At 38.7% G+C, this 12326-nt stretch overlaps 1 protein-coding gene across 1 annotated transcript in view; it reads right to left on the bottom strand.

Annotated features, from left to right (window-relative positions):
- The window catches only part of LOC132824441 (multiple PDZ domain protein), a 381408-nt gene that overhangs the window by 83697 nt on the left and 285385 nt on the right, over positions 1-12326 (bottom strand). The window contains exon 32 of the mRNA XM_060838941.1: positions 3701-3878. Within this exon, the coding sequence (XP_060694924.1) occupies positions 3701-3878 (178 nt within the window). The remainder of the gene's footprint in view (positions 1-3700; positions 3879-12326) is intronic.

Below are 12326 nucleotides of genomic sequence, written 5' to 3'. Positions count from 1 at the left end.
GAGTATTATTTGAAAGCACATTATATTGGCACGTGATATAACAGGTATGGTTTCCTTTTAATGCTAAATTAAAAATGTATACGTACGTCCCCTCATTCACACTTGGGCAATTTCAAGCAGTGAGGGCAATTTCAAGCAGTAATTAAGGCACCGCTGTAATTACACTATCACATTTACCAGTTTTTAATTTTAAAAATCCAAGTTAAACATTATCTGCCGAACATCGGTCCACAAGGGTTCAAGAATGGTCACTAACAGACATGTAGTTCTCAATGCAGTTATCTGCTGATGGAGGTTCTGCTTAGCCAGGTGGTCTGCAAAGCTTCAATGGCTCTTATGGCTGCCTTCATGGGATAAAGTTGTGAAATATTATTGTTAGATCCCTGGAAAGAGTCCAGGTTCTCTCCCTGCATTCTACCAATATTGAATATTCAGGTGAAGTTAAGTTTCAAGCCTATGCTGGTCAACTGTGGGGGGAACCCAGTAATAACAATAGTATGCTGAGAGATTGGTCTTGAGGCATACAAAACCAAGTTGTATCGTGTGATTAATTCTGTGCTAGCAGGACTTGTGCCTTTGTTGCGGCTTTCACAATTATGATTTACTTTAAGGAGTAACCTGCATGTTCAGTAGCCTGGATATCTGTACTTTGTTATCATAAAGTATTAACTTCTATCTGATTAGCTGTTTGCCAATCTTTTTCTGAGTTAAGTTTTCTTCTTACAGGAATGCTTTCACATCAGAAACAAGCATCCATTTTCTACTGTTTACTCTCAAAGTTTGCTGTAATCCCTTTCTTTTTGTTTAAACGACTTTGCCTTAATGATGATTTTCCGTTCTACTTCCATTAGAGTCAAACTTTGGTCATTTGCAATGGAGTCATCCTGAACTGCCACACTGAATTTGTCTCAGACTCAATCTGTGTTCCTTTTTGTTGCCAGAATGGAGCATGATTTGCATATGAGGTGTTTTCTTACTCTAACAGCAATTGTTGCAATTTAAGAAATTCCAAAAGTAAGCTTTTTAATGTATTTCAATTAAAGGCTATTTATTATTCAACACCTGCTCTGATGATTAAAACATAACATCTCGTGCATTCACCTCATATAATATCACTCTTGTAAAGATTAGATATAGATAAAGAAGAAAAAACGAGTGCAATGTTCAATTGTTCCATAATGCCGTCCACCACATCTGTGCAGTCTCTTAGATGAGGTTTTGGATGAATGCTAAGCAGAGGTTTCTTTTTATATTATGAAACTCCTTTACAGTTAACTTCCTACGAGATTGGTTCTGAAGTAACTTGAAATTGGAACAAGTTACAGAGAGTCTGTCTCAAAATTAAGGTATAGCTAATTACTACTTTGGCTGTGCACCTGTCTGGCAACTGGTCTGATGGCTTTTAGGTGATTTTTCAGATTTTGCAGAGCTGACTCTTAGGTCTTTAAAAAGTAGGCAATAAAGATGGTCATCTCATCCATGTGACCTGTTACAAGTCTCTTTTCTGAACATGTGTTTCTGCATTATGTCTTTTCACAACGGGAAATTCTTGAGGCAGCAAAGACCTGTGTGTTTGGATGACAGGCTATGTTAACGGAAGAATGACTGATGAGGACCTCTTCACATTCATTTAAGATGCAGTGAGTTTCAATATGTATTTTGTTCATGGCAAAACAAAAATACAAGCTTGAATAGTGTACTTCTGATGATCCTTAATATGGGTGTTTTCTGGATGGCAGAGAATGTGTACATTTAATTATTTGCTTCTATTTCAGGTCTGGCTGCAGCTGACACTATCAAAGATCACATAATTTGCAGGCACTTTATTGTTTGCGTTTCTTAAATTTTGAAGAATCGTCTGAACGTTTACAACATACTGGAACATCACAATTACAAACTTCAAATGTCTTTGAAAATGCAAATTTGGGACACTAACACGTTAACAAAAGGTGGTATTTATGAACATTCTTTAAAAAAAAAAGTGTCAAATAATTTAGTCGTAGGATTGGAAGCACTTAATTGATAAATTTATTCCTCTCTCCTTTCATGAAGAGAAATGCAATCCTGACATCATCTGGCATCACTCCTCTATCTCAAGATCCAAGATTGGGAGGCTTTGGCCATGAGCATGAGAATTTTGATAATTAGTTTGCTCAGTGACGTGGGATGGATCTGATTTGAACAAAGCATCTTTTCTATTTTAAGCACTGGTTGCATGTTAAGCATCTCCACTATTTTTCATCCTATTCCATTTCCTTCCAGCTCATCTTCCATGTAACATTGGCAGAATCTTCCTCTTCAGGTGAAGTCCGATTCATACTCGTCACTTTGTATCTCAGCCATGTCGTCTGCCTTCTCAAAGATTTCCTGTTTCCAACTCAGTCCAATTCTTCCTGTGGCTGTCCTTTTAAAACTTATGCAAATGGTGTAATTAATTATTATGGACCCTTGCTAATATAAACCTATCCTGACTAATTGGCTGTGTTCACATCAGAAATCTCAACTCACTTCTAACATTTTTCTTGTTTGTGGAATATTGTGAATTTTTCAAGTGATTTTAATAGCTCTCAGTTCTCCTCTGCTTGTCTTATTCATCTGTAGACCTGTTTTCCACATTGTAACTATTTTTAATAACTGTGCCCCTTCCTCTTCAACTTTAGCTTATCATTTAATTTTACATGACACCTGATTTTGGATGAACAAAATGTTGTTTTAATCTCTTCACTCCCCCTCCCCTAAGCCTCCAGTAACAAGCAGTGGACATTCATTTGTAATCACCTCTGAAGTCATAAACAGGACAGTGATATTTAAGGACGTATCTTGCTTTGGATAGTTGATCTAGCAAATTTTTTTTAAAAAATCTTAAGTCCGGAGTCAGAATTTGTTATCCTTGGAAACAAAATTTTTGCTTGGTGTAATGCAGATGTAAGAAATTAGTTAATTTGGATTAGGCAACACAGCATTCTTCATACAATATCGTAAGAGATGTGAAACAACTGTTTGAAACTGTTCATTTCTATTTAGGGAATAATCACAATATAGCCAAACAAAAACAAGTTATTAAACTATATATCTATGGGCAGAGGAATGCATTTATAACGCAAAGTACTTGTTTAAACCTGTTTAAAGACATGCAACTCTGTTAAGAAAATCTCTCTCCCAGTTCACGGTTTAGCCCGACAGAGAAACAAAATTGAAAGCTGACTTAATGACTAGCTGCCACTGACAAAACAAGGTTACACTGTAGTGAAGAGACATAATTTTCTTCATTCTTGATAGTTATGAACAGCTAGTTACGTTCAACATCCAATTCTGACTGCCTATACAATATATTCATTAAAAAATGCTAATTTCATATTATTATTAAGAATACTGGCTGACATTCACCAATGCAGTGAAGCTTCTCAGAAAATAGTTCTTTGTCAGATTTTAGAATCTAGAATGTTAGGCATCCATAACAAACTTAAAATAAATTTATTTTCAAAAGGCCAAGAGTTCCAAACAAACAGTAACCATGCAATCTTTTGAATAAGATGATTGGAGTATTTGCATTAGGATAATTCATATTGAAAATATTGTCCTTTAAGATTGTATACTGATTTAGTAGTATGGTTGCATTTAAAGACGATTCACTGAGATGGAAAGTTAATGTGTGATGTGCCATATTGTAATGTTTCAATTTTTTTCATAAATTACATACTCCAGCTGTAACCAAATTCATCAACTTCCTCCAAACCATCTTCTGATTTATTCCCCATGTTCCCTCGTGATGCCATGAGAGTGCTCGTCTCCTCTTGTTCAACAGGTTCAAGTGGCAATAGCTGTGGATCGGAGAGTGCTGACATAATTTCAGTCTCTATATCTGGTTGGCTGGAGGTCTATATTTTAAACATACACAAACACAATAAGACATAGAGCGATTTGGTTAAAAAAGCATTTATATTGTATTTCTATAGTTAAATGCATACACTTTTATGTTGAAAAACATTAAATTTTGTATTAAATAACAATACAAAAGAAAGCATTGCACAATGCTCAATCAAGGCGCATTAGCCTGAGCAATACAAAAACAACACGTAGAAAGTTTAACAGACAAAAGAAATGGATGCCCGACCTTTGTCGAGGTACTGGGGACTGGAAAGTCGAATGCATATTACAACAATTTGATTTACTCACAACACACACTTGACTTCTGCTACCAAAACTATACAGGTCATCACTCAACTAAGCAAGGAATTAATGGAGAACTGTAAAACAACTGTGAAACTGTAAAACTAGTGAAAACATTCTTGGGGCATGTGCTGAAGGGTAGCAATCCCCAAGGCTAAATGGTCAGCAAATAAAGATAGATATCCCAAGAATATACCAGAAATGAGAAGATCCAACAAAAGCAAGAAAATGAAGTGGAAAGAGTATTACTGATTTGCATCACTTGTCGTTTGGTAAGATATCTCTATTAGTAGATCTTCAGATCTTGCTCATAGCTGACCGTTGATTTGATAAAAAGCAGACAGTGGTGAATGCATGCAAATCCTTTGTTTTATTTTCAGTGATACTTGTCCAGACATCGACTTTGAACAGCCAAAAAAACACTAGCTTTAACAAACCTCTCAGACCTCCACTGATAATCAACTTTCCTGACTTTAGCATAACAGGCATTACTTGGGAGCAAACATATACCAATGTTGCCACTAGACCATAGAAATACCTCCGATCAACTAATGATATTCTGAAATACAGATTAGCACATCACATTTTGGTTGTGTTGCACATATGCGACAACTGGGGTCCCAAGCTTTATTTTTGGCCAGCCTATCAACACAACTCAATAACATTGGCAAATTTTGAAACTAGATTGCCTGGTTTTGCATCATTGTAATTATAAATCACTATTTTTTTAACAGTGATATTTCAACAAAAGTATTTTCTGCCCTTCTTTCGGTCTCACTATACTGAAGAACCCAACCCTGAAGGCAATCTACTCATCAACATTTGCCAATTACTATTTGAAACCAAGCCTAAGAAAATAAAGCAGACACGAGTCAGGTTTGCCCTATGATTTTTTTTACATTTCGTGAGTTTGCAATCAGCATCCATTCAGATCTTTCATGTGACAAGAAACTTTCAATTCAGTAAATAAAGAACCTTAAGCTGAATAGTTTAATGGTAACTCTTAAGGACAAATAGATAAAACATAAGGGAATGGGTAACATTATCACAAATAACTCCCTTTCAGGCAACCTTTTCTTTCCCCAACCTACTTTTTCAAATATGACTACTGTACTGAAATGATTACAGTGCTGAATGACAAAGTTGTCAGTTGTTAGCTGCAGCAAGAACATAAGTAAAAGAAGGGTTTTCTTTTAAAAACAAAATACCAACATGATAAAAGACAGCACAGGAATTCTACCATGAACAAGGTCAAACTACTTCAAAAATAGACCCCACTGCAATACTAACAGAAACAATCTGTATGCAGAATCACCACTCCCTGACACTACACTATGTTAGTGCCTTTATGATGACCCAATACAGTTATAGGCAGACAAGCACATGATCATGAGTGGTGATGTGGAAAGATTAAGTCAAAAATAAAGCAGCATTTACCAGTACTTAAATTGTTTGGAGTCTTTGTATATTTGAGTTCAAAATATTTTAAACATAAACGTATCTTGCTTATCAAAATTGAACCTTATATGGAATGGAATGGAATCTAATGAAACAAAGATTTTCAAAGGATTTATATAGTATTTCCCATGGCCAGAATTATGGCAGATACAGTTATTTCATCTTGAGGGTAAAGGTGCAGACACTGATTAAGAGACTGTTGGATATACTTGATGGCTAAACCAACCAGGGGAAGAGGTTTGGGTTCTAATTCAACCCTCATCTAGGTATTGGAGGACAATAAAAAAAAGCAGACGAGTGCGAGATCTTTTCATGTCAAAGCTCTATAGGCACATTGTTAACCTGTATGCTATGTGTGCTATGTCTACTTTTAGTCACTGAGATAACTGAAAAATATTCAAGTAGAAGCATGAGTTAAGACAGTTAGAAAACATCAAAATAAATAATGAAAATGGATGGACTTTCTCTTTTAGAAAACATCTCTTAAAACTTTAGAAGTATGAAGGAAAGTAAATGGGCTAGGAAAATTAGAAGGGTCACTCGACTGAGAAAATTAGTTCTGCTTTCTCTCCAAAGATGTTGCCAGACTTGCTCAGTTTCTCTAGCAATTTCTGTTAGTATTAGAGTCATAGAGTTGTACAGCACGGAAACACACTCTTTGGTCCAACTCGTCCATGCCGACCAGATATCCCAACCTAATCTAGTCCCACCTGCCAGCATCCGGCCCATATCCCTCCAAACCCTTCCTATTCATATACCTATCCAGATGCCTTTTAAATGTTGCAATTGTACCAGCCTTCACCACTTCCTCTGGAAGTCCATTCCATACATGTACCACGCTCTGCATGAAAAAGTTGCCCCTTAGATCTCTTTTATTTCTTTATCCTCTCACCCTAAACCTATGTCCTTTAGTTCTGGACTCCCCCACCCCAGGGAAAAGACTTTGTCTATTTATCCTATCCATGCCCCTCATGATTTTATAAACCTCTATGAGGTCATCCCTCAACCTCCGACACTGCAAGGAAAACAATCATGTTGAATGCCTGTCATCTTGCCAGAATGAATTCATTATACACTGTCTATTTCCCCATTTTTAGCCTTCTAATAGCAGAGGAGTCAGATACTGACTGGTCAGGAACAAATCCAATGTTGATTGTGGAATGTCCGATTAACATTTACTCTAGATACACCTTTTGTTTCTTCACATGTCCCATAACTAATGCGTCTTTTGCTTTGCATTATCATGTATTTTCTATTTATCACTGATCTTTTACTTTTGATCCCGACAATGCCATTTGCTTCTGCACTATGAATCTGTTACATCACGAACCTTTGGTAATTTTGATTTAAAAGGTGTGAAATGTTAATCACACTTCACAGACGTTGCCAGATCGTCAGAGTATTTTCAATACTCTCCATTGTTATTTTGCATGAGGAAATATTAATCCTAAACAATATTTGTAAATGAAATGTTGATCAGAGGATAAGGGAATTATGGGGTCAAAATAATATAAGTCCAACTGACTCATTGCCATTGAGGACCAACAGTAGGCATTTTATCAATTTTATTCACCAACCAAACAATTATCTTTTCCAATCAAACTGTTATTTGCAATACCTAAAACTCACCCTTCCCATGAAACCTTATCATTACAATGAGTTTTGAGCCCTAGATACAAATGATTGGACAAATTTCTAGATGAAAAGACTATGCTTGTAGGGAGAATGAATCAGACACTATTCTATGCCCCAATGTGCACTCTCACTGTGAAGATGGAACCACAGAACTATTCCCAGAATGTAAGAATTAGGAACTAAACTCAAACAAAAAAATGTCAGGCATGGTATGTTATGAAGGTGTAGAGGTACTGTACCTTTGAGAGTGTTGAAAAGTTAGCAAAACTGCCTGACACAGCACAAAGTGTTCTGAGCAAGGTAACAATGTAAACACAGGGTCGACACAAAGAGTAGTTGGGTTGCCATGAGACAAAAACTAATTCAAATGCAGCCAATCAGTCTAAATTATGCCCCAAGATACCAAACTCCAATGAAGTTTGAATTTAGTATTTTGATAATATTAAAACCAATGAAACAATCTGATGTTTTGGGGTATAAAACTGGATACTTTGAATAGTTAAGAGAGAACTGCCAAAAGACCAACTGCTAGCTCAAGAGCTCTCTGAGAGGTACCTGTCTGTGGGGAGTCTGTGCTGCAGAACATAGAAACCAATCTGGAGAGAATCTACAGAGGAAAATCTCCAGAGGAAACTCGGCAAAGCTGACTGGTTTTGAAACATGATTTTTTTTGTAAATCTTAATCAGGATTTTTTAAAAATCGGACTAGTGCTGGAGAGTGGGAGCTAAAAGATAGGTTTAAGAGAAAGGGATTATAAATAATTGTTAATTTTAATATTCTGTTAGATTTAAAGAATAAAGTTGTTAATATTTACTTTAAATAGTGACTTTTGGGATAGTTCTTTGCCTCTCGAGTTTTAACAGATTGCAGCATGGGATGAATCTTTTCTGTGTTGCTGGTTTGAATTAGCAGAGGGTTTACCCCATGTCGTAACAGGTATTTATCTGCTGCTCTTGTAAATACACAGCTCATTTCATTTTTGACGAGGAGGCCAGGATAATATGAAAATAAAGCCAAATAAATACAGCGAGTTTGAACTTCTGTTAAAATCAAAGAACTAAATAAAACCTGTGAAATGACTAAGTATTCTTACCAAGCAAAATGAGTATCTGCCCAAATACTGAAAAATGTCATAATACAGCTATAATAATCTACAGCAAGAAAAAATCCCCTCAGACCATTGTGCCTGCACTGGTCAAAACATTCACCTAATTACTGTCCATCCTATTTTTCAGCACTTGGCTTATCGCCTTGTACATCTTGGCAACACAAGTACATATCTAAATTTTGAAACGCCACAAAAGTTTCTGCCTCTACCACTCTTAGAAGCAATGAGTTCCAGATAACCACCAACCTCTGGGTGAAAACATTTTTCTTCACAACTCCTTTAAACGTTCTGCTCCTTAAACTTATTGTCCCGGACATGAATCCCCTATCAACCTACGCATGCTCCTTACAATTTTATACATCTCAATCTTCATCTCTCTGTTTCCTCGACTGCAAGGAAAACAACTCGAGTGTGTCCAATCACACTCTAACTGAAACTCTTCAGTCCGGACAACGTGACAGATCTTCTCAGCTTCTCCAGTTCTATCACGGCCCGCCTATAACATGGATTCTACAGAAACTCCACACATCTCCAAGTGTGGCCTAACTAATATGTTTTATACTTCCACGATAACCTCATTGTTCCTAAACTCAATGCCTCAACCAAGAATGGCAAGTACAAAGGAACCTCAATTATTCAAACGACACAAGCAGGAAGTATTCCGTTAGGATAATAGAATGTTCGAATAACAAGTTTAGCCAAGCATCGGGACCTTGCGATTTTGTCCGGATAATCCAAAATTCTGATAATCGAATGCTGGATAATCGAGATTCCTCTGTATACCATATGCCTTCTTAACCGGTTTATCTACCTATTCTCATACTCCTCCCTCCTCTTCCTAGACCTCTCCATTTCTAATCTCGGGCGACTGACTCAACACGGACATTTACTATAAACCGACCGACTCCCACAGCTACCTAGATTACACCTCCTCCCACTCTGCCCCCTGTAAAAATGCCATCCCATTTTCCCAATTCCTTCGCCTCCGCCGCATTTGCTCCCAGGAGGACCAATTCCAATACCGGACAAGCCAAATGGCCTCCTTCTTCAAAGACAGCAATTTCCCCTCAGACGTGGTTGACGATGCTCTCCACCGCGTCTCCACCCTTGAACCCCACCCCTCCAATTGCCACCAAGACAGAACCCCACTGATCCTCACCTACCACACATCAACCTCCAGATACATCGTATCATCCTTCATCATTTCCGCCACCTCCAAACAGACCCCACCACCAAGGATATATTTCCCTCCCCTCCCCTATCAGTGTTCCGGAAAGACCACTCTCTCCATGACTCCCTGGTCAGGTTCACACCCCCCACCAACCCAACCTCCACTCCCGGCACCTTCCCCTGCAACCGCAAGAAATGCAAAACTTGCGCCCACATCTCCCCCCTTGCTTCCCTCCAAGGCCCCAAGGGATCCTTCCATATCCATCACAAATTCACCTGCACCTCCATACACATCATTCACTGCATCTGCTGCACCCGATGTGGCCTCCTCTACATTGGGGAGACAACCCGCCTATTTGCGGAATGTTTCAGAGAAGACCTCTGGGACACCCGCACCAACCAACCCAACTGCCCTGTGGCTGAACACTTTAACTCCCCCTCCCACTCCGCCACGGACATGCAGGTCCTTGTCCTCCTCCATCGCCAGATCATGGCAACACGACGCCTGGAGGAAGAGCGCCTCATCTTCTGCCTAGGAACCCTCCAACCACAAGGGATGAATGCAGATTGCTCCAGCTTTCTCATTTCCCCTTCCCCCATCTTATCTCAGTCCCAACCCTCGGACTCAGCACCCCCTTATTAACCTGCAATCTTCTTCCCGACCTCTCCGCCCCCACCCCCTCTCCGGACTATCACCCTCACATTAACCTCCTTCCACCTATCGCATTCCCAACACCCCTCCACCAAGTGCCTGCTCCCTACCTTTTATCTTAGCCTGCTTGGCACACCCTCCTCATTCCTGAAGAAGGGCTTATGCACGAAACGTCGATTCTCCTGCTCCTTGGATGCTGCCTGAGCTGTTGTGCTTTTCCAGCAACACATTTTTCAGCTCACTATCTTAAGACACCTGTGAACCTGCACACCAAAATCCCTCTGATCCTCAGTGCTTCCCAGGATCCTGCCAATCATCATGTATTCCTTTGCCTTGTTTGTCCTGCCCAAGTAAATCACTTTATATTATCTGCATTGAATTCCATTTGCCACTGATCAGCCCATCTGACAGGCCTATCTATATCCTCTTATAGTCTAAGGCTGTCCTCTTCGCTATGTATCACTGCAATTTTTCTATCATTTGTGAACTTACTGATCAACCCTCCTACATTCAAGTCTAAATCACTTATGGGAACCACAAACAGCAAGAGTCCCAACACTGACCCATAAGACTTTACTCGCCACAAACTTCCAATTGGAAACATACTCTTCAACCGTCACCATTTGCTTTTTACCATTCAGCCAATTGTGGATTATGTGTTTGGCAAATTGCCTTGGATACCATGGGCTCTTCCCTGTGTATCCATCTCCCTTGTATAATGCAAAACCTTTGGTGAAGTCCTACTAAACCAAATCAAAGACATTGTGCCCTCATGTCTATACACCTGGTCACCTCTTTGAAGAATTCAATTATGTTGGTCAGAGATAATCTCCCCCTACGAAAACCATGCTTACTTTCTTAATTAATCCCTGCCTTTCCAAGTGCAGATTAATTCTGCCTTTCAGAATTGCTTCACATAGTTTCCCCACCAATGAGGTTAGAGTTACTGGTTTGTAATTTTTTGGTTGATCCCTTGTTCCCTTCTTGAACAATGGCATTACACTGGCTGTTCTCCAGTCCTCCGACACCTCTTCTGTGGATAGAATGTAATTGAATTTATTTGCTAGCACCACTGCTATTTTTTCCCTTACCTACTCTGCAATGGAGGATAAGAACAAACAATGGAACTGTCTTCATGATGCAAAACAGGTTCAAAAGGGTCTGATAAAAATTATGCAACATAAGTTAGACCAGTGGTAGCCCTTCAAGATTTTTTCACTGAATGATGGTCAGTGGCCTTCCCTGCAAGATCACTGATGCGGCAAACAGAAGAAAATCCTTCTTAATTTGCACAGAATCAGAAAAGTAAGGAACAAAAACAAACTTCCCTTCTTCATGGCTTATCTATTATGTCTCAATACCATCAACAGGGCTGGTCATACAGCATTAGTCTGCTTATGTCGAGGCAGGTCTTATGAAGCCCTAATTCTCCAATTCTTAATATTAATTCAATTAGATCATCAAATCTCCTCAGAACTTGATCCAAAGCTAACTACAAAACCCTATGCTACAGTGAGAACGTTTAAGACTGCTCAAATCATTCCAGCAGTCTCAAACCGTATTGCATTCAGGACTACGAATACAACTGCTACATATGCCACTAGGCCTGAGTCCTTTCTCCAAAATAAAAGGGAGAACAATTCAAGTTAATAACCCTGGGACAGTCTTGAATAAACTGGTGATGTGGGGTCAGCATGGTGGGGGGGTTACCAATGACATGTTTGATAATTCGCTGTCTTATATAGTCAGTTCTAGTATAACATGTGTTTCTTCAACATGAATTGGCTATAATACGATGGAAGAATTTCGACCATTATTTGTCGAACACAAACTTTCCTAACCTACATTGGATATAACACTATTTTCTTATAACTCGGGATCACATTGGAACGGAACTATCATGTTATATCAAAACAGACTGTACGAATAAGGAATGCAACATATTTTAGTTATAACACCAAATACCAATTTATCTTGGGCACTGAAATGAAAGGGTCATTTTCTACACAGCACTTTGAGGGTAGGCTGAACATGTTCATCATTCACTCATAGGTTTACGTGAAAACATACAAAATCTGGAAATATCTAGAGCAATCTCGAGCAATGATAATCAAATAGGGAAAATTTTACAC

Source organism: Hemiscyllium ocellatum, chromosome 2 (genome assembly GCF_020745735.1).
Source record: "Hemiscyllium ocellatum isolate sHemOce1 chromosome 2, sHemOce1.pat.X.cur, whole genome shotgun sequence".
Classification (NCBI taxonomy): domain Eukaryota; kingdom Metazoa; phylum Chordata; class Chondrichthyes; order Orectolobiformes; family Hemiscylliidae; genus Hemiscyllium; species Hemiscyllium ocellatum.
The sequence above is the reverse complement of the archived record's forward strand: the minus strand, read 5'-3'. Positions and strand labels throughout refer to the sequence as shown.